This window comes from Cydia strobilella, chromosome 18, assembly GCF_947568885.1.
Source record: "Cydia strobilella chromosome 18, ilCydStro3.1, whole genome shotgun sequence".
Classification (NCBI taxonomy): domain Eukaryota; kingdom Metazoa; phylum Arthropoda; class Insecta; order Lepidoptera; family Tortricidae; genus Cydia; species Cydia strobilella.
This window is the reverse complement of record NC_086058.1, coordinates 11,777,595-11,801,121: the sequence shown is the minus strand read 5'-3', so window position 1 is coordinate 11,801,121 and position 23,527 is coordinate 11,777,595. Positions and strand designations below refer to the sequence as shown.

The 23,527-nt window shown below is 42.1% G+C and overlaps 1 protein-coding gene across 3 annotated transcripts in view; it reads left to right on the top strand.

Moving 5' to 3' along the window:
• LOC134749536 (uncharacterized) overlaps positions 1-20,987 on the top strand; it is a 31,225-nt gene extending 10,238 nt beyond the window's left edge. The window contains exons 7-23 of one of the 3 annotated variants that reach the window (XM_063684504.1): positions 1,324-1,419; positions 4,884-5,021; positions 5,998-6,138; positions 6,591-6,710; positions 8,843-8,869; positions 9,316-9,704; positions 9,997-10,343; positions 10,740-10,929; positions 11,243-11,413; positions 12,317-12,488; positions 12,902-13,023; positions 13,424-13,623; positions 13,838-15,036; positions 15,402-15,676; positions 16,508-18,022; positions 18,893-19,017; positions 19,570-20,987. In XM_063684504.1, the coding sequence (XP_063540574.1) occupies positions 1,324-1,419; positions 4,884-5,021; positions 5,998-6,138; positions 6,591-6,710; positions 8,843-8,869; positions 9,316-9,704; positions 9,997-10,343; positions 10,740-10,929; positions 11,243-11,413; positions 12,317-12,488; positions 12,902-13,023; positions 13,424-13,623; positions 13,838-15,036; positions 15,402-15,676; positions 16,508-18,022; positions 18,893-19,017; positions 19,570-19,628 (5,286 nt within the window). In that variant the 3' untranslated portion in view covers positions 19,629-20,987. Of the gene's footprint in view, positions 1-1,323; positions 1,420-4,883; positions 5,022-5,997; positions 6,139-6,590; positions 6,711-8,842; positions 8,870-9,315; positions 9,705-9,996; positions 10,344-10,739; positions 10,930-11,242; positions 11,414-12,316; positions 12,489-12,901; positions 13,024-13,423; positions 13,624-13,837; positions 15,037-15,401; positions 15,677-16,507; positions 18,023-18,889; positions 19,018-19,569 lie in introns of all 3 variants that reach the window. The other 2 variants (XM_063684503.1, XM_063684505.1) reach the window with 2 other exon arrangements.
• The last annotated feature ends 2,540 nt before the right edge of the window (positions 20,988-23,527 follow it).

The window sequence follows — 23,527 nt, the reverse complement described above, 5'->3', positions numbered from 1 at the left end:
TTCGTTATCTGCCTCTTTATCGCTCAAATACGCAAGAGTGACAGAGATGTTAGATAACGAAAGTTCGATTTTCTTGTTTCGCGATAGACCCTCAGATTGTGGTAGTGGCGCCACCTACGCCGAGTTTCGCGTAATATTCCCTATTATTAAATAAAAAAAATATATTACACGAACGTTTTCTTTCATTTCCTATTTGGTACATAAGTAGAAACTATACTTATTTTTTTAGCATTAGAAAAAAAGGTCAATTGCACGTGTCTTTTTATTGAAAAATGTTTTTTTTTATAAATATAGCAATATTTTACTTATGAAAGCAACCCATTCAAATTCATCCATTTGAATTTGCTCTTTGCTTATGAGTTGTGTGTAAATGATCGTATATTATATTTTTTGTGACTTATTTTCAAAAATGTTTTTCGATAAAACGACGTAGACTGCAAATGAGATAAAAGCTATATTAGGTACATGCATAAATCCTCATGTCAGACTGCTCTTTTATTACAAGGATTGCATATTTTTTATACTTTTTATGATTTCTAGAATATGAAAATTATAAAAAGTATAAAAGTTATGCAATCCTTGTATTCAACGAGCCGCCTGCTACAGATTTTTTTGAAATTGCCGCGTTTTTTCAGGTTCAACTTTCATTAGCCAGACTTATCAATTTGCCAATTTCGTGATTATATTTTTACACGCCACATAAACTTATGCATAATTTATCGATATAAAAATTCTACACAGTTACATCCCTAGCAAATTATCAAACTTGTGACACCCTACCCAAATGAGAAATAACAAACATATATACATCTCTTTTTGACACATTACCTAATTCGTAAGGAAGTTAGGGACGGGTATACATGTTTCCGAAGCATTTTTGCCCGGCTTCTATGCGTTAGTTATTATTCTGAGGCACCCACAATCTCCTATAATCTTCTTTGTTGATAGAGTTAATAGATAGACAGAGGTAGGTCGCTAAGACAAAACTTAACACTGTAACACGCAAATTTCCTCGTGTTTACGCATGATACGCACACATACACAACTGAGGCTGAGCGATGATTGACTGGTCTGCGTGCGTAATCGGCTAAGCTAAGTCATAAATTCAGTTTTGTTTTAGGCGACCCTACCTACCACCTACAACACACACAACAATTTGTTAATTTGTTTGTTATTGTTATTGGTCTGTCAACTCTGTAATTTTAACGCCTTCTTTCGGATAGCAGCCCGGACATCTGTAATTCACGGGTTTATACCCTCTATGAGACAAACTATTAATTTCCAGTTATTTCCAGTTCAATTATTTTTCGATTTTATTTTTAGGTCATTGATAAGAAATCCTTGGCCCGGAGTACTGTGATAGCTAATATGGAGGAATTTGAGAGAAAGCGAAGACTCAGCATGAAACAGAAACAACTGGTGAGTTATAAACTAGTTTACTATAGGTAGGTAGGTAGTTTACAGATCACGACTAAATTTGTTTTACAGCAGTCATGAAATCAGTTTTGTCCTACCATTTTTCTTGGACCTTTACCGATTTCCCTTTGGTTAAACAATATTTGACGCTAAAATGTTTTAATTGAGCATGTTTAAGAATCTATGTTCGCTACCGTTGGATGCTTTGTGTTGCCTACCAAAGTATTTCTTTTTTCTGTTATTTTTGATTGTAGATGTTTTTAAATTTTGTTATTTAGGGATTCTACTTAATATGATTACGTACTGTATGAACTTTTATGTTGTGTGTTGCTGTGTCCGATCGTCGACACTTTTTATTTAAGTAAAAACTCACGCTCAATCGTCAGGCGTTCGTTGCGTTCGTAACCAGCGAGCTAGTTCCGAGAAGTGGTGTATACTGCGATTAGAAAATATTGATCCTTAGGTGATCATAGGTACATTTTATAGCACAAATATTAAATTTTTTCGCCTAGGTGATCGGGTCTGTTCAGGGTGCCTAGCCAAGATGCCAACCGTTTAGGTACCTATAGTTTACATTAAAACCAAATCTGTAGCTGGCCTCTGAATGGGTAGTAGAAACGGGTTCCGTATGTATTTCCCTTTCCAGATGACCGAGGTGCCTAGCCAAGATGCCAACCGTTTAGGTACCTAGAAAATAATTTACATTAAAACCAAATCTGTAGCTGGCCTCTAAAATGGGTCGTAGAAACGCGTTCCTTGTGTCTTTCGCTTTCTAGATGACCAGGGTGCCTAGCCAAGACCCCAACCGTTTAGGTACCTATACCTAGTCGGCTCATAAGTTCTGTCACTGGCCTTTAAAATTTAAATTTGGAACTCCTAAAAAAAAAACCGTTCTGCATTTGAATTTCGAATCTTTATTAAATATTTGAGTAGTATAATTTTGCAATTTTCTGTTTTCTTCAACATGGAGTGGACGCTTAAAGATAGCCGTACCGCAATAATTGCACTATATCGTTGTGGTCACTCGCCGACTAAAATTTTTAAGCTACTTGAAAATTTAAAATTCTCTCTAAGATTTGTGTATCGTACCATAGAAAGATACAGTGAGGTCTCTAGTTTAAATGACAAGAAAAGAAGCGGTCGTCCGCGTACAGCTAGGACTCCAGCGGTTGTACAAGCAATTAGGGCACGCATTGCCAGAAATCCCGCTAGGAAACAAAAAGTTATGGCCCTCCAGATGGGTTTGAGCAAAAACACGGTGAAAAGAGTGCTTAATCAAGACCTGAGACTTCGTGCTTATAAACGAAAAACTGGCCATCTTCTCAATGGTCGGCTTAAAGCTTTAAGGCTTAAAAGATCTAAAGCTTTATTGAAGAAGTACGCTAAAAATAAGCACCGTTGTATACTGTTTTCGGACGAGAAAATTTTTGACATAGAAGAAAACTGTAATAAACAAAATGATAGAGTGTACGCTCGCAATAGTAAAGAAGCGTCTAATAGCATTCCCCGTATTCAAAGAGGTCATCACCCTTCATCTGTGATGGTTTGGCTGGGAGTTTCTTATGCGGGCGTCACTAGTATGCATTTTTGTGAGAAAGGAGTAAAAACTAGTGCCAAAGTGTACCAAGACACGGTGTTGACTAATATTGTGAAACCACTATCCCATACGATGTTTCTAAACCAACATTGGGTTTTCCAGCAGGACTCTGCTCCAGCCCATAAGGCAAAGTCTACACAAGCCTGGCTCGCCTCCAATAAAATCGACTTTATACGGCATGAAGATTGGCCCTCCTCTAGCCCAGATCTTAATCCTTTAGACTATAAAATATGGCAGTATTTAGAGGAAAAGGTGTGCTCAAAACCTCATGCAAATCTAGACTCGCTGAAAAAATCTCTTGCTACGGCAGTGGCCAATATCGACATGAAAGTGGTGCGTGAATCCATTGACGACTGGCCACGAAGACTTCAAGCCTGTGTAGATAATTATGGCGGTCATTTTGAATAAATGTTATACATTTAGATTCTCTAGTTTATAAGCTTTCAAACGCTGTACAAATTATACGGAATAAACTTAAACTTTTGATTTTATTTGATACTATGTATATGACAGAACTTATGAGCCGACTAGGTAGTTTACATTAAAACCAAATCTGTAGCTGGCCTCTGAATGGGTAGTAGAAACGGGTTCCGTATGTATTTCCCTTTCCAGATGACCAAGGTGCCTAGCCAAGATGCCAACCGTTTAGGTACCTAGAAAATAATTTACATTAAAACCAAATCTGTAGCTGGCCTCTAAAATGGGTCGTAGAAACGCGTTCCTTGTGTCTTTCGCTTTCTAGATGACCAGGGTGCCTAGCCAAGATGCCAACCGTTTAGGTACCTATAGTTTACATTAAAACCAAATCTGTAGCTGGTCTCTGAATGGGTAGTAGAAACGGGGTCCGTATGTCTTTCCCTTTCCAGATGACCAAGGTGCCTAGCCAAGATGCCAACCGTTTAGGTACCTAAAATATAATTTACATTAAAACCAAATCTGTAGCTGTACTGCATGGCCTCTAAAATGGGTCGTAGAAACGCGTTCCTAGTGTCTTTCGCTTTCTAGATGACCAGGGTGCCTAGCCAAGATGCGAACCGTTTAAGTACCTATAGTCTACATTAAAACCAAATCTGTAGCTGGCCTTTGAATGGGTAGTAGAATCGCGTTCCGTATGTCTTTCCCTTTCCAGATGGCCAGGGTGTCCAGCCAAGATGCCAACCGTTTACGCTCCGTAGCGAACGAAACGCAACTGTCTCTGTCGCATTAATATGTAAGAGTGATAGAGAGGGATTACCCTATCATTCGCTACGGAACGAACGACTGGCATCATGGCTAGGCACCCAGGTTTAGGTACCTATAGTCTTGGCTAGGTACTCTGTTCATCTGGAAAGCAAAACACATACGGAACGCGTTTCTATTACCCATTTCAGTGGCCAGCTACAGATTTGGTTTTAACGAAAACTGTAGGTACTAAACCCGAGTGCCTAGCCAAGATTCCAGTCGTTCGTTCCGAAGCGAACAATAGCGTAATCTCTCTCTATCACTCTTCCATATTAGTGCGACAGAGACGATTACGTTTCGTTTGCTACGGAGCGTAAACGGTTGGCATCTTGGCTAGGCACCCTGGTCATTTGGAAAGCGAAAGACATACGAAACGCGTTTCTATTACCCATTTCATAGAAAAAGGGGCAAGCTATGATGGCGCCATCTCTGCAAACCTTTGACAGTTGCTAACCCCATTCACTCAACTTGAACTTTTCATTCAATTGCACACACACACACACGCACACGCACGCGCGCGCGCGCGCGATATACACGCATCAGCTCCAAGAGCTGCTAGTGCTAGTGTATCAAATAAATAATAATAATAATAAATATTAACGGTTAAATTGTAGAATACGTTAAACCATACGTTGATTACGATTTGCAGGAAGAAATATTAGGCTGCGAAGAGGGTGTAAATGTCATAGTGACTAATGACGAGGTCTGCTTGGAGTATGACTTCAATGTAGGCCAGCCTGCGGTCACCGTGCATCCGTTCTTTACCAAAGTTATGAAAGCGCATCAGGTAAGTTATGTAAAGTAGAGAAACGGCACCCCCCCTGCATACAGAGTTCTGTAAATTAGTATGGACGTGGGGTACCTTTTCTCTGCAGCTGACTGTACAACAAGGGCATAAAGCGATTCATTTTTATCTCAGGCAATTTATTGGTTCGAGCGCAGCGAGGACCAATATAGTCGAGGATAAAAATGGACATTTATGCCTGAGTTATACACTCTGCTTTTCACTTCGAGTGTGAGTACAAAAATATCCAATATTTTAGGTTATTTTACCGTATTTATTCAAGACTAAAGTAAATTGTACTCGGTTGTGTCGGGGGCGCGCCGGCAGGGCTGGCAATTTATATGGCAGATTTTGGACTTTATTGCTAAGTCAATAAGAGTCGTAATAGATGATTTTACTTTATGCTCTAGAACATAATAAGCAACTTTAATATGTCGTCTACGCACGACTTAAAGTCGAACTTTACGAGCATGAGAAGTGAAAATATTCTTTTTGTATTCTCGGGTCTGTCGCGTACCATTTTACAAGTCATAATACAAGTGGTAGTCTGTTTCAAATTTAGTTTATTAGGAAGGATCTCCACATGTAATACAATTTATAAATTCTACAGGAAATAGCCTCTTAGACCTTGTAATTCAGCAACAAGTTCTGCGGAAGATCTGTCGGATCTGGATCAAGATCCGGATGATTTCATACTAGTCGTATCAGGATTACAAACCAACTAATCAACACATTTAGATACGACAATAAAACCTTCAGCTGAGGGACGTACATTTTGGCATTGGTCGAACTCAAGGGCCACGGAACGTACGCTCCGAGCGTGCAAGTTCGACAGTGACGCCGACCGTCGTACATTTGTTTTTACTTTTTACCAATGAATTGCCGTCGGCATCAGCACCAAGCGTGCACGCTCGGAGCGTGCAGTTCGTAGCCGAGACGTAATGGAGCCGCGACTTCTAAAACTGTCTTTAATTTTCAGTACGAAGGTGTCAAATTCATGTGGGATGCCTGTTTCGAAAGCGTAGAGCGCGTCCAGTCAGGCCATCCAGGCGGTGGCTGCATATTGGCCCACTGCATGGGACTCGGGAAGACCTTACAAGTCCTAGCCCTTTTACACACAGTGAGTAATTTGTTGTTTATGACCTTGTTAGTGTCTGTTTCGAAAGAACAGGTGATGTCAATGAGTGCGACTTATAATTGCTAATAAAGACGCAAAATGACCCGAAGACGTCTACTTTATGGAAAATAATAATTCTCTTTAAGGGTCATTCTACGAAAGAGCCTTTAACTATCTAATTGTATTCTTAAGCTAATTGTTATTAGCCGGGTCCACACAGAGCGAGCATACGCATAGCGCGTGTTGTATCGACATTTTTAGACGTGCTCGCGCGCGCCGCCTCGGCCGAGGCACGTCTACACTGGCCGTTTTGTGCGCGAGGAAATTGCCTCGCGCGTATTCTATGCTCGCTCTGTGTGGACCTGGCTATTGACAAACAACAAATTGGCACCTCTTGTTACGAATGACATATTCCTAATGTTAGATGATATAACTCGTTTGTTTTATTCTCGCAGGTATTAACGCATCCGGGCGTGGGCATGCGACGTATCCTAGTCTGTTGCCCGCTGTCGACGGTGTTGAACTGGGTTGACGAAATACACAAGTGGATCGGACCCGTTACGGATGAAATAAAGGTAAAACCATAAACAACGAAATACAAAGACGCGTAAAGAAGTGCCAAAATTTTGTAGCGGGTTAACTTTCAAATGAGCATTTTTTGACATCCCAAATCCATAATTCCAAATAAATTGAACGAACAGTATTTCTATGGGTATATTTTCATTATATACGTTATAGACCAATAAAAAATATACTAATGTTCCTTAAGTATGTAATGTTTGTGTTAAAATCGATTTTCAAACCCTAAAAACGGCGAAATCTGCCGTTATTTCGCGTGTCCCACGTGCGGTTTGGCCTGGCAAAAAAATCATAAGTTTGGATGTAGGTAAAGTATTACCAAATGTGTCATGCGGCACTGTTTTTGTTATGACTCAAGGATATCGTCCTAAGTCTGGTTTGTCTATTGATCTACCATTACATTTTAATTAACGAAAAGAAACATTAATAAGAAAAAAAAACAATACAATAGTACATTACTTAGGCTTCGATCTCCCAACGGTAGTGGACGCAATGACGGCATTTGTGATCGAAGAACAGTTAATTTTCTTGAACGACGTATTTTTGTAGGGTCGCTACGACATTTGTATGGGCTCTTATTTATTGATATACAGTTGACATAAAATAACAGTTGGCAATATGGTGTAAGAATATTGTGATTAATAAATACGTGAATCGGGGTCGGGTACATAATGTACGAAAGATGGCCAAAAAACTTTTTTTTTTCTGACATTTGTATTGCAAAATTTGTATGGCTACTTTGCCTATACGAATGTCGAATGTGGTATACAAATGTCGATAACAATAGTGCCGAAATAGTGCCATAACAATTTTGATACTGCCATAGAATGTCGAAAATATGCCATTTAAATGAGGAGAGAAAGGGAGTGACCCCCGTTCTGAGCAGGGACCGGACAACCCTTTCCGCGATAAAACCCTTTCAATGGGCGACACTTGAACGCGGCTAACACATTGAAAGACTTTCCCTTTTGAACTGCAAGCCCATTCATACCCTTACCTTTGACTAACCCTTACCGAAAAGCTAACCAAAAATAAGGCTAGCTCTTAATAAGGGTTACCCTTATCTTTAAGCGCTTTTTATAAAGGTTTCCCTTTGCGTGAACGAGACAGGATTAGTATATATCTACGGTAGTGTATGAAAAGGAAAGAAAATACGTGCCTAGTCAAAGAACGCCGCCGTCGCCGCCGACGATCGCTCGGATTCGAAGTAATGTGTGCTTTATGAACAAGGTAGATGACTTAAATTAGCACGCTTATATGCTAAAAGGCAAGCCCTTTATAAGGCTAACCCTTATAAGCAATATGCAAGGTGTTGGTGAGCGGATGATAAGGGTTTTGTAAGGGTATTTGGGCTACCGATTACTCAAATGTGGTAGTTTTATATAAGGGTTTTTAAAAGCAAAACAAAGGGTTTCGCCTGGCAAAGGGTATGGTGAGTTAAGCCTTATGAAATACCCTTATAAAACCACGATAAGGGATAGCGGGCCGGTCCCTGGTTCTGAGTCATGGCTTGTCCAACAGGTCTCCATCGCTATACAGCGGGGTAACGCTGCTAGTGTGATTGGGACCTTTGGACCCGGCATGGCTCAGAACGGGTTTTAGTTTCAAATTTTTTGTATTTCTTGTATTATAAAATAAAGATTCCTTAAAATATGTAACTTTTACGAGTAAATACAATTTAAATGTCAAAAGCACCTTACACATGGTTGAATAGTGCCATACAAATGTCGATATTTAAACGTCCATATACTATAAAAGTAGTGGAGCCTCGTACAGTATATTTTTGTTGTTAAAAACCCTTCCTAAAACGATGATTATAAATCTGATTTTCCAAAAATAAAAAATTGCCATACAAATGTCGAAATCACACCCTCCTCAAAAATTGACCCTAGCCGTGAATTTGAAACCTAGCGGAAGTAGACTGGACTGGATTGTCAAACGTTAGCACGAGACTACCTAGTTACGCCTATACAGCGCCTTCTACTTCAGCTGCCAAATTTGAGGCGATAATAATTTGCACTATTGTACATATGTTTAAGTATGATAGAATACCGGTTAATTGAAGGATTTAGAGCGTTTTAACCATTTAATAGAATAATTTTAATAAATGTACGTTTATTTTTTCAAGCCAAATAAAATGAAACGGAAGCTACAGGTAATATTAATATCAATATTAACATATCTCTCTTCTTCCACTTGGCCCGGTTTGACGTGTCGCCTTCACATTGCACTCAAGATCTTTCTTGATTGAATCCATCTACGTCGCCTTCGGCCTTCATTATTCAATAAGGGGTTAGGTGAGGTAAGAGAAACTAAAGGTCAAGAAAGGTGTTGAAAACTAAATTAAATGATAATACTAAAAATAAAACTGATGCATAAATAAAATTAACTTAAAAATACTTCGTAGAAGGACTTTCCTCATACGGTTTCTTTTGCCCTGAGCCAAAAACTATGTGTGTCTTAACCCACCTGACCTTATGTTCAGGAGGTATCTTTAAATGTCATTTTATTTCGACCACCATTTACTCCTTCACAACTTTATTCACTACGAGATAACGAATGTTATCTTTTATTATATTAAAATTAATTCATAATTCACAGGTTTTTGAACTATCAAAGCTAAAAAAAACCTACGAGCGAGCGTACCAATTAGAGGACTGGTACAACGGAGGCGGTATTTTCATCATTGGATACGAACTATTCCGGAGTCTGACAACCCTGGACGCCGAACTAGATGACGTCAGACAAACTATCATAGACAAGATACGCACAGCCCTACTCGACCCCGGCCCGGACATAATAGTGTGCGATGAGGGACACTTGTTGAAGAACGATTGCTCGGTACTAGCGGTGGCTATGAGCAGGGTTGCCACTCGCAGAAGAATTGTTCTGACGGGAACGCCGATGCAGAATAATTTGAGAGAGTATTATTGCATGGTGAACTTTGTCAAGCCGAATCTGCTTGGGACATACTCGGAGTATTCTAATAGGTAAATCGGTAAATAGTTGTTTACAACTTGACACCATTGTGTCGCTTTGAAGCTTGCATCATGATGAAACGGAATTATAAACTGAAAGATATTTTTGTAGCCGAGGCCACTGGAGGCTTTTGTTTAGTAGTTGATATGTGTTTTAGTTTATAATTTATATGTAATACTGTGAGACTGTGACTACTTAAGAAACAGAAAAAAAAATCAATGAAATTATTTGGTTTGTTCCCAATTGAAAAGGTAAAACGTTACACAAAAATTTTGTTGTCCTATATTGTTGTATCATTTTCAGATTTGAAAACCCCATAATGAACGGTCAGCACCGAGATTCCGTAGTTGAAGACATTAAGCTAATGAAGGCCCGTACTCACATCTTGCACAAAGTCTTAGAAGGCTGCCTCCAAAGGCAGGAGGCCTCGGTACTATACCCTTATCTGCCAAAGAAACACGAATACACAGTATTCATATCTCTAACGAAATGCCAGTGTGACTTGTACAAGCATTACCTCAATGTGTACGCGAACAAGAATAAGCAGAGTATTTTGAAGGACTTCCATACTTTGCAGAAGATATGGTCGCATCCTCAGGTGCTGCATAATTTCAATATGAAAGCAAGGGACGAGAAGATTAAAGTTAAAGGTAAGAAAAATCATTGTAATTGATATAGTTAATAATTATGCTACCCTCCGACCGTCCTAGCCTGGGACCGGTCTGAAAACCAGCGCCGGTCATCTCGGCCCGGCACACGCTGAGACTGGAAACCCTTTGCAAAAAAAAAAAAATTGTCCAACTATCGCCAGGCGTGACTCACTCCGCGTATTCGTCGCGTCGCTACAGTGAACCTTCTGTACCTAAAAATAAGCTTGTTGAATAAGTGTACAAAAGAGTCTCCGTTCCCAATACATTTCAATGTTTTGTATCTTCTGTGCTACAAAATACTATTTTTTTGCGATTTGATCCCATATTAGAAGATAAGTTGAGAAAATTATTTAAATTGTTCTGTATGCTTTATGACGACGATGTTTTTCTTGATAGCCGAGAAGTTAGAAGACGACCTGGCGCGCGAAGACCTGACCGCCAGCGAAGACATCAAGCCAACCAACACCGACGTGTGGTGGTTCCAGTATCTCGAGGGCGGCGACATGTTGGACCGACTCGAGAGCTCCAACAAGTTCATAACCGTCTTCAGGATCCTGGAGGAAGCCGTTGCGTTGGACGACAAAGTGTAAGTGTATGACATCCAGTAGGGTTAGCACTATTGCGTCGCGTCAGTATCACGCCCGTGAGACTACCCGTCCCTTTCTAGTTAATACAGTTACAAAATGACGGGTAGTCCTATCTCGTGCTGTCGCGGCGCAAACACGTTAAGCATAAAGTCGTGTACAAATTTTATATACGATAGAATTCTGTCAATCTTTCAACTGTACACCGAATTCTTCGAAGACATTTGATTGATTTAAATACTTTTCCACAATACAAAGAAATACTGCCAAACCTAAGTATTATGTATGTCTTACTATTTTTTTCTTTTTCAACAGTTTAATATTCTCCACGTCGCTGATCACCATGGACTCGCTGGAGTACTTCCTGAAGAAGATCAACAACTGGAGCCTCGGGCAGGATTACTACCGGCTCGACGGCTCCGTGCCGCCCGAGGTGCGCCAGAAGTGGTGTCGCGAGTTCAACGCCGAGCACAACTACAAGACCAAGTGAGGAGTTTGTACAATTATCTTTATTTATCAACTTTTGTGTACAGTCTGGAAAAAAAGAGTAGAAATTAAAAAGTGGTAGTTTCGTCCCGTTTTTCTTAGATTGATTTGAAAGGGACGACACTACAGTGTTGCCACTTTTTAATTTCTACTCTTTTTTGCCAGACTGTACAGTCGCCATCAGATATATCGGAGCGGCGAAGGTGCTCACAAATATCTGAACACGCCGCTATTGTCAAGGCGGTAAAGTGCGTGTTCAGATATTTGTGAATACCTTGGCCGCTCCGATATATCTGATGGCGACTGTACGAGTCCCGTCTACCTCACGTCGAAGCATAGGGTGCCAAAGGACTTTGTCACGCCCAATCAGGTTCATTAGGATTTAATCGCCTACCACCGTGTGCAAAATATCTTTGGATTTAGCGGTCGTGCGTTTCTGACTTCTGTGCCGAATCGAACAATAAAACTCGGATCTAAAAACGCCGCCGCCGTCTTGTCGTCGTGAACACACATTTTATCGTGGTGACATATGTAATGAATTATCTGTCTTATCTTAGTTCTTACCCCAGTTGCGTCCGCCTCTTCGGAGCCCAGACAGGCGCGTCGCATCGCTACAAGTACCTGCGGCCGCCTCAATTTTGAGGTTTTGCCATAGTAATTGCCGCATACCGCTATGGAACGTACGCCAGCACGCGCTTGCGCCGCCTTACGCGTAGTAATCGCGTTTTGTTAGGGATTGAATCTTCTGTACCTAGTACTATTATATATTCTGTGGCCCAGGGTCCATTTTCCGACTTTTTCTCCTTCACTTCGCCTGGTTTTCGGCAAACTCTAAATACGGCAGTTTCGGGACAATATGTTTCACTTGAAATTGCTTCTTATTAACTAGTTCTTTTATTCCAGATTGTTCCTAATCTCAACCCGTGCCGGTTCCCTGGGTCTGAACATGACGGCCGCTAACCGCGTCATCATATTGGACACCTCTTGGAATCCAGCCCACGACATACAGAGCATCTTCCGAGTGTACCGCTTCGGGCAGAAGAAGGACTGCTACATTTACCGACTGGTTGCGTTGGTGAGTTGAATATTTGTAATAGGGGGTCTGTCCAGCTCCAGCCGCGTCATCATATTGGACACGTCATGGAACCCGGCACATGGCATACAGAGCATCTTCCGAGTGTGCCTCTTCGGGCAGAAGACGCTGGATTCCAGGACTGAGGAAGCGGGAGGGTGTGCGCCGCGCTGCCCACTTGACGCGGGGTTTGTGAGGGAGCATTCAGTTAAAATCGTTTTTTTGATATTCAGTTAAAAGTTACTTGTTTTTGTTTATCAACTCGAACGTTCAACGTTTGAAAATGTTCTCATTAGCAATCCAGACATATAGCTTAGTCTTACAATTCTTATCGCACACTGAGATAAGACGTTCTAAAAACCAAGAAAGAAGTTAATGAATATTAGTATCGGGGACTTAAGCTACGTTTTTCGCAGGGCACTATGGAGCAGAAGATCTACGAACGAGCCGTGACGAAACAGGCCGTGTCATGTCGCGTGGTGGACGAGCAACAGATCGACCGACACTACAACATGGCCGAGCTAACTGAGTTATACAGGTGAACGTTTGAGACAATCACCTTGCGTTTGCTACTACACTACCCCAATGCTGGCGATCTTCTCTTATCAGCCTTTTCTCTCTCGGTTCAGCACATTGAACTTTAATTTCCTCTAGGACTTCTTTCGCCAATTTAGGAAGGTTTGACAGTAATTTTCTGAGGCGGTATGCTCCGTCGCGTCGGTTACTCGCAGTCGCTGACCTTGACTGTCGTCACGTGTCACCGGGTGGATACTTTTGGGTGCGGGCGGACCGTCTCAACCAGTATTAATGACTTAAAAATGTCTCTAGGTGTTAGTATATAGGACTGATGCAACCGGTCGGAACTGGCCGTTGCAACAAAAATGAATGAATAAATCGTATCTAGCCTAGTAATTAGATGTTTGATGATGTCGTATCAGGTTCGACGAGACGGGCACGAGCGTGGCCGGCGGTGTAGCAGTGGGCGTGCACGACGTGGTGCTGCTGCGCGTGGCGCGCGACGCCGCGCTGCACGCCGTGCACGAGCACGACTCGCTGCTGCGCGGCTCCGAGGCCGCGCTGTCCGAGCACGAGCGCGCCGCCGCCTGGGACCAGTTCCAGCAGGAGACGCAGCACAACCGTCAGTATACCTATACACACACTGTCACACAAGGCTCGACACGCCCGACGATCTGATTCACTTTTAGCTGTTCCACTACTACTTGCGGGGGTCACCAATAATGTCATATACTCTCGACCATTTCAAGAATAAAACTATATTTTAATGGGAAGACTTTTTAGGGGATCGTAGATGAGAATTTCTCATAATATTTAATTGTATTGTTTTCTCGCAGAGATGCCGCAGGGTAAAGTACCCAAAAAAGGAACTAAAAGAAGCTTTCCCCTGGTTCCGGTTCCGGATATTAAGCCGACGCTGTACGAGATCAAACCGGAACCGCAGGCCGATGCGGACTACACGCCTACTGAGCCTAAAACGAAGCGAGGGAGGAAAAAGATTATCAACTGTCGCATTCCGATCCAAACCACACCCCAGCCGTCCACCAGCAGTCAGCCGGACTACTTCGTCGACAGGTGGCAGGAAACCGACATCGTTGCCCAGATCTCACAGATTCTAGTCAGTCACGATTTCAACAATAGGAGAACGCCGCGGGATCTGTCCAAACTTATATCGACTGTCCAGCAGGTCGTCGCGAGCGGGGATCTGAGCCAACTACCGCCCGGGGACGACGCCGCCGCGGCCATCGCGCAAATACTGCTGCGGAAGAACTCTCCCGTCGCAGCCCCGCCCATGCCGGCCCTCACCGACATATCGACTCGTCCGGCCTTCACCGCCGTACAGACCCCTCCGTCCCTCACCGATATACAACAAACGATACCTAGCAATCAACCACTCGAACAAGAAGACGCGGAAACCATCACTGGCGATCTGACCTCCAAACCGGACGCCAACGTAAAAAGAAAAAGGCGAGCGGCCGTGTCCGCGCAGAAGAAATTCGACGCCATAGCGGACGACGTAGTTATAGATCTCAACGACGACGACTGGCGCAACGACGACGATTTCATCGTCGCTCCGACTCGAAACCCGGAGCCCGAGAAGACAGAAAGAAAAGGAAAATACAAGCCGGGTCCGAAGAGTAAAAAGCAGCCGGCCGAAACTCCACCGGTGGAAACCCTACCGGTCGAGACGCCTCAGAAGCTGGCGCAGACCATTAACAAATCCACAAATGTGGAAGACAGTATATTACTAAGCGACGATGAAATCGTGCCTGAAGTTCGACCACCGCCCGTGACAGTCAAACAGGAGTCTTCAGCAAAGAAGGGCGAAGAAGAGAAGTACCCGCTTCACCCGTCGCTGCTCACGAACGAGAACTTCATAAAGATAGTGGCGCACACATACTTGGCCGGGAACCCCATGCTGGACGAGGACGCGGCCACGCTGGCGGCGCGGTACAGCACCAGCAAGGCGCTGCGCGAGACCGAGGCCACCGGCACGCCCATCCACGGCGGACCCATCTACGACATCGCTGTCCAGGTCAATACTAACATTACTAATTATTTGGCCTTACCCATACATCGAAAGTTTTTATGCTAAAATTTTATATAAGACGCAACATTACTTCAATAAATTTAATCAAGAACGTAGAAATAACTTCAAGCTGTCTTCATGAAAATAATTTGAAAGTTACTTTAACTTATGGTGCATATTCAGTTCGCAGTATTACGTATTATGCGTAGTATTTACGCAAGTATGGCTCTACATTTATTTTTTATGCACTAAGAAAATATATGTAATGTGTGTATTATATATATTATAATATTGTAAGGCTCAGTTTTATCTCTGTCCCAATATTATCTCGTGCCTAAAGAGCATTTCATTAACATTAATGTTCTCACTAGGTCCTAGGCATCGACATCCTCAAAAAACTCCACACCAACGGTCCCACCGCCGACGCCAAGACCAACAAACAGGACCAGAAAACGCTCTCAGAAACCGAGAAAATGCTCAGCAATGCCACGGCCACGCCCGAGGCCAAGCGAGGCCTACTCAAGCCGAAGGTCACTTCGGAGTTGATGCCTAAGGAGAGGAAGCCGAAGATAGCTAACCTGGGGCGCGTGAAGTTGACGCCCGTCACGCCGGTCATCGCGGCGCCGGTCGTCGTACCTGTGGGGCTGTGAGTATTTTTTTTTTATTTGTTCAAGAATTCAAACAATGTAGACTGTAAGCCTTTGTGTAAATTAACGGAAATCAAGTTCTGATTGCTAACAAATGCAATCTCACAGCAGGGAGAAATATAATTTTGGCTCACACGACACGTGTAGCATGAACGTTTTTTTTTTAAACACTTTCAAAGCATAAAATTTTTTCTGGGGATCCTCGGAAATCGAATTTTGTTTAACTAAAAATCAATCTTTCTGAAGCATTCAAAGGTTTGCGCTCGTAAGCGATACTTTGATGGGGTAACTGTTTCAAGGGACAAATGGGTTCAAAATTGCTAAATGCTTAATGCAGAGCAAAGATAGATATAACTCCGTAATAGATGGATACAGTCTAAGGAAAAAACGTGCCTCGAAAATCAAGAAAATTTGATTCTCGTTCAGAGGGCGCTACTAGTTTTGGCCTACAGTCGTATAGATGGCGTTGACGGTTTCGTTTGTTATTTAACAATTTTAACGCATATCAGTGAAAGAACATGGGTCAAAATCATAAAAATAATTAATGGAAATAAAAAAATCATTTATCTATATTTAAATACATTCTATCGTATTTTTATAAATCTTCATTTTTAGTTTTAAAGTGTGTCGACAGATGGCAGTGAATTTACTGGGGTTACAAAATTTACTATGACAGTAACGCTCTAGTCTCAGTTACTCTATGATGCAAAGGTACTCAGCACATAATATTTATCCGACAGGTGGCGCTACTGGGTCATACATATGGTTAACATTATCACCGACCGGTCCCGTTTTGAATAACAACCTCATAGTATGTATTTATTATTCAGAATAAAAAACACCAACAACTCTGGCGCGGTGGTCGAGGAGTGCATTCTGCCCGACGACGACGACGTGCACGTGATCGCCGACCCCCCTCCCCCTCCCCCCGCCGCACCGCCCCCGCTGGCTCCCCGCCGCGCGCCCCGCCCCGCCCCCGTGCTGCTCAACAGCGCCGTCGCCGGCGGCCAGCGGCTCATGCAAGACGAGCGACTCCTCACCAACATTAAAGTGCCCATCGCGCCGGCGCCACAGGCACCACAGGCGCCGGCCGGCACGACCAGGATCAAGGTCCTCGGGAACAGGGCCAAGCCCGGCTTGCCCGTTCGGCCGGCCGGCCGCGCCGACCCGGCGCCGGCACCCGGCGGCACCATCTGCCTCGACAGCGACGACGAGGACGCCGCGCCCGCCCCCGCCCCCGCCCCCGTGCCCGTCACGCTCACGGCCGCCACCGGCGCCCGCCTCGAGCTGCAGATGCCGCGGGAGACCCCGCTGCGGCCGGCGCGCGTAGACCCCGTGCTCGACGTGGACTACTACATCGGCGACGGCAACCCGCACGACGCGCCCCCCGCCCCCGCCCCCGCCACCGCCCCGGCGCCGCCCGCGCCGCGCCACCAATCGAGGCTCGCCCCGAAGCCCGCGACCGCCACCGTCTGCAAGCCGGGCGACATCATCCGCATCGGCAAGACCGGGATGGTCGAGGTGCTGAGCAAGGTCGACTCCGCTCCCGTCTCGATCGGCAGGGGCGCCTGGCCCGCCCCGGGTAAACCCGCTGGCGAAACGGTCGCGCCCGCCGCGGGACCGAAATCGGCGAAGCCGAAGATCGGTCTTAAACCGGCGTCGCAGAAGGCCTCTCCCAAACCGACGGAGCCAAAAGTGGCTCCGAAACCGACGGAACGAGTCACGCCTAAACCGGCGGCGAAACCCGCTCCCAAACCGGCTGAGAAAGTCGCCCCGAAACCGGCTCCTAAACCGATGGAGAAGCCCGTCCGTCTGGACAGCGGCAGCAGCTCCAGCTCCCGCTCCGCCAGCCCCGTCGACGCGGACCCGCTGTCCATCCTCAGGGACGTGGTGCAGATCCCGGCCGACCGCTACCAGAGCATCCTCGGCGGCCAGACCTCCGCCGACTTCTCCCCGAGCACCACCAAAGCGAGCTCTTCCAAACCGACCCCCCAGGCTACACCTTCCAAAGTAAACACGACTAAGAAACCTCCCGAGAAACTACCCAGTTTACTCGAAAGATTAAGTGCGTTAAAAGATCTAAAGGCTAAGGAAATGCCTAAGAAACCAGCCGAGAAACCGAAAAAGGCCATAACCACTAAGAGCTCGAGCGCAGTGTTCGACTCCGTCGATTTAACGGACGTGGTTGCCGCGCCTGCGACACAGAGCAAACCTGATAAAGTCAGTGACAAGAGCTTGGTGACCATTAAACCGAGCAAGAAGATTGAAACAGTGGTCGGGACGTCTAAGAACATCATATTGACTACTAAGAACAAGATTGCCGTAGGACCAGCGCCGTCTAGCTCGTAAGTACTTCTTTCATTTTACTTGTAGTTGTAGCTTTCAGAAACATAAAATTAACCTTATAACATATATTATTAACGTAAAAAAACCTGTGCAAAGAAAATCTGTCCAAGTCGCACAGACTTGGTCATTCGGCGAATGACCGATACATATTTTCTTGACATTATTTTAAAAACCAAATTGAAGTTATTGTATGTAACCTTACACCTCGGCTGTTGTTTATATAACAAGTGTAGTTTTTTTTATGAACATCTTCAAATAATTAATTTACTGACATAGTGCCATAACCATGAGCAAAACTGTAGATCCAAGCATATTAAACTAGCAGTATGTTTTACACGCTGCACTTAAGCACGGAAGAATTTTATTTTAGGGGTTCCTTGCCCCTAAACCTTTAGTCATTTATTCTGCCTATAATGTGGTAGGTTCTGAAGTTGCGTTATGGGCGTTTTCAACCCTTATACCCCGGCCACACACTCGACGAGTGGTATGAGAAGTAGGGAGGGAAGTATGCAGGGCAGTATGGCGGCCGATGAAGAGTAGCGCGGCCACACTACGTCTCTGCCTACTTCCCATGCCACTCGTCGAGTATGTGGCCAAAGAATTAGTCAAATTTTCCTAGGCCATACTGAGCAACTTTGACTATGGGACCAACCCCAAAATCGCGAATACGTTTTTGGCTCTCCCATATAGCCAATTTTTTTGTAAAAGTTGTTCAGTATTACCTAAAAATTCACCTAATAAGGTTTAAAAAAACATTCTGTATTACAACCACCTTGTTTTTATATACCAGATACTAACCTGGCTTAGTTCGAAAATGCACGAATTTCTTGTTTAAACTGTTTAGTGTTAAAATATATAACTTTTAGCAGCAAGAGCTCGGTGCGCGTGACGAACATGGAGACGCTGGCGCCGGCCACGGTCAAGGGCCGCGTCGACAAGAAGCGGCCCGCCATCAAACAGGAGCCAGAGGCGCCCAAGAGGAAAAAGACTGAACGTGAGTACATGTATACTTATAAGGCCCTTTTACACGTACACGTTTTAACCTTTTATGTGTGGTGGTTCAAAATCTCGTGGGTTCAAACCTTGGGCGTGCTGTTCTATACAGAAACAATAGTTCTCGAAAAAAAATATGCAAGTAGATGATTAACTATTCGTTTAGAATCCTTATCATACACAAACAAAAAGTCAGCGGGCGCAGCATGGTTCCATTTTTATCGCCTGTCACTATGCCTGTCACTTTAACACTAACATACTTGTTAGAACGTGACAGGCATGGTGACAAGCGATAAAAATGCGACCGTGCTACCGCCGCTGGCCAAGAAATCGTATGCCAGCGTCGTAGGATAACTATCGCTTGTGATTATATCGTACAAGTGTATTACTCGTATCGTATACCTATAATAATTTAATTCTCGTTGTTTGTACGATAATCGTATGTTTGAGGCAAGAGACTCGTACCATGTACGCAGAATCGAGGTTTATTTTAGGTTTATGGTAAGTTCAATTTTATTTTTGCACGAATTAAAATGTAATCTTTTTGTTACAGCCATGACACTCAAGGATTTCGACATAGATGACATTGACGACATCATCGAGTTGGAATAAACACAGAAAATACTTTTCTGGAAAATACAAATAAGAAACGCACCTTGACTCTTTGATACCTACGAGAGCACTAAATACATTGGTCGCGATTTAGTAACGTTTTCACTAGGCAGTATAACATTTGTCGATAAATGAACCTACGGGTGAATCGTGATCTCGTCTCATGAAGTGCTGCCCTGATTACTGCTAGCGTGTTAAGATTGCACCCTGACGATGTACTTTAGTTTGAAAGCTATTTTGATTGTATGATTTTACGTAATCTCTTGATTATTTGATTTAATTTGGTGCTTTGATTCGTAACACATACATCGGTCTAAATAAAGGAATTTTTAAAACTGTCAAAATTTCCGCTTGCCATTGTTTCATAATACTGAAATATTTAAAAGTACGTTTATCGACAATTGTCCTAAAATTTTGGCGGTATCACAGACCCGTCGGGAAACTATTGACGATTTGCTGGGTTCTCCAGGTAAAAGTGTTTCGAATATTATGATAGTGATAAGTATAAGGATGCTTTTATAAAAAATTAAGTACACAGTCAGTGTTTTTTTTTAAGTTGCGGAATGTTATTTTATTTTGATTATGTCACTATTTAGTTGCATACGTATTCATCTTATTTGACGCCATTAATTTATTACGTAACACGATTTTTGCCAGTTTTTGACCCCCTCCCTCCCCTATGTAAGAAAAAATAAGAACAGCAATTTAAAGCAAAAAATTAATAGACGTTTGGTTTTAGTTTATTTTTCAAAATAATCATTTTTGGAATGTTTATTTGTACCTACAAAGATACTGGAGCCCGTTTAAGCTAACTGCACCGTGTTTGATAGCATAGAGCGTCGAAGTATTATTTAAAACGTCATAATACTCATAATTTCATAGAAATAAAATAAAAACGCATTTTGTAATCTTACGTACGAAGTATTAAAACCCCCTCCCTCCCCTTCTATATTGTCTTACGTAATAAATGATTGGCGCCTTTGAAAAAATATTGTTTTAGTTATTACCATATAATAATAAAGATATCTCTATCATATTTTATCACTAAGTTCTAGATGTCCTGTAAATACTTTTTTAATAAGGCTTGTATTGATTGTGATCTAACTTTTACTGTCTGTGTAGCTAGAATACTTTGGTCTATTGTAAAAGCTAAGGCAAGTGTGTATTGAATGTACATTTTAATTTTTTATTTTAATAATTATAGAATACAATTGTCTTGGACTTTAGAAATTATAAAGTGATTATAATGCGCTCAAGCGCGTAAAAATATGCTTAGAAGATTACAGTAGTGAATGTTAATTGCTCCTCGTACATTTGTTGGTTACTTCACAACTAATGGGAATAAATAATGACTTTTAATCACTGTTTTATTATATCGTATATTCTTATACACTTACAACAAAATATATTAAACATTTATAGTTCAAATCTTATTTATATAGGTTAAAGCTATTACATAGATACATTTAAAAATAATTTCATAATCCCAAATGAAGACTGACCAGTCGCTTATCACTTTTTAACTTACAGCTAACAATATGATACAATTACAAGTTTGTCACGGCATATGCCGCACATTAGAGGATTACAGTATTTCTAATACGGCTGCCGCAACGAATGTTAACCTTTTGACCGTAATTTTTCATATTCATCAATGTTACGCACACGTCAACATCATTAGTATACAAGCCCATAAATAGTGTGTAAATTCAATACCGGCAAACCTTTAAACAGTGGTTAGCATCATCATCATATGTGACGTTTTCAACCAAAAGGTACCACATTGTCGCTTGTCGATAAAGTTGATTTCTGATTGAAGCTATATGGAAATAGCGCCTTACTGACAAGCGACAATAAGTACCCTTTTGGTTGAAAATGGCACATATCAGCCTTTTATCGTCCACTGCTGAGCATAGGCCTCTTCGAGTACGCCACTTATCCCATGGTTAGCATAGGACCTAAGAAGTAGAGTACAGTGCCGATCGGTAAATTTTCAACAATTTATTACGGGCCACGGGGTCATAACTCATAATTAAGTGTAGCTTAAAAAAACTTCTTAATTCATGATTACACGGGTAAATTCTATGTCTGGTTTGATTTATTGACCGTATTGGAATCACACACTGTATACATTTTACTCTCGCCTTTGAAAGGGTTAACGGGCCGTCGACCAGAGTACCTGTAACTGTCCCGTTATTCATAAAATTAGCAAAGCCCTTATTAGTTACATTTTGTTTTGTCTTCCTTCGATTAAACATACATTATGACAGTCAGAGAGATCACAAATATAGGACATTTGGGGCATTTTCTAAGAAAAGGGACCTTATTGTCGATGGCGCTTACGCCGCACAGCGTCGCGCGGCATTGTTTTTATATCGGAGCATCGTTAATAATGGCGTAAGCGCCATCGACAATAAGGTCCCTTTTTATAGAAAATACCACATTTATGAATAAAGAGATAGTGCCTCTGTTATGTTACGCACGTAAAATAATAGTTATTTGTTTTACAACGGAGCAAAGTTGTTGTTTAACCGCTCATGCTATTATTGATACCCGAGCAAGCGCAAATTAAACCACGAGCGTAGCGAGTGGTTCGAAAAGTGGAATCTTGAGCGTTGCGAGGGTTAAACAAACCACCACACCAAGGCGAGGAAAATACTGTCAAATATCAAACAAAATTAAACCAAATCAAATCAAAATGAACGTTATTATATATAATTATGTATCAGTCAAAATCATCATTTAAAAGTCAATTCTACCAGCTAACATAAGGAAACAACTCGAAAGGTTACTTTGCCCCACATGTGGATAAAAAGCAACTTTCTCATTAGTTTCGAGAAAGCCTTTACGGTGTGGTGTAGTGAAAAACAAGTTATTTGTTCGATTACTAAAAGTATAGCGTGACTAGAAACTTAAGTGTCTATTTAAATCAAAGATAGATATAACTCCGTAATAGATAGATACAGTCTAAGGAAAAAACGTGCCTCGAAAATCACGAAAATCTGATTCTCGATCAGATGGCGCCACTAGTTTTGGCCTACTCTCGTATAGAGGGCGTTGACGGTTTCGTTTGTTATTTATAATTTTAACGCATATCATTGAAAGAACATGGGTCAAAATCATATAAAAATAATAAATGCAAATAAAAAAATCATTTATCTATATTTAAACACATTTTAACGTATTTTTATAAATCTTCATTTTTAGTTTTAAAGTATGTCGATAGATGGCAGTGAATTTACCGCTCTATCTTATTATATCCTCTTTGATTTAAATAAAATAACTTATTTCGCAGCAGGTAGGATTCGTGACCACCTGAGTTCCTTTTAAAAGCATATGAGTGTAGTATGGGCTACATTACGACACAATAAAAAATAAAAATAAAACAAATTATGCACTGCACTAAAAGGGCTAGAACCTTGTTAAATCATCCATAAAGTTATTTAGTAAATTTGAGTGTATCCCTTGAACTCTATATATAAAACAGTGTAATGTAAAAGGTAAAATTGTGACGTGTCCTACTTGTCCTACAAAAACTTAGTCCCGAGTTTAAATTCGAGTGACAAAGTAAGGAAACACTTTAACCTCATCACAGACGGAGCGATAATATCTCTGCAGATATCGACAGATATCTGCGAGTATCGCTAAACACCACACACGCAACGATACCAAAATATATATCGCTCTCTGTCTAGCATCTACATTGTGAGAGAGCCGAAATATGTATACCGACCGATACATCGCAATAAGATATCGGCAGCTACCAAAATATATATTACAGCTGCGAGCGTGGGCTCTGTCAAGTAGTACGTAAAAGATATCGGCAGATGCCTATCTGTCAGTATCTGCCGATATATTATCGCTCCGTTTGTGATGGGCTTTAAGTATAAATTCTACAG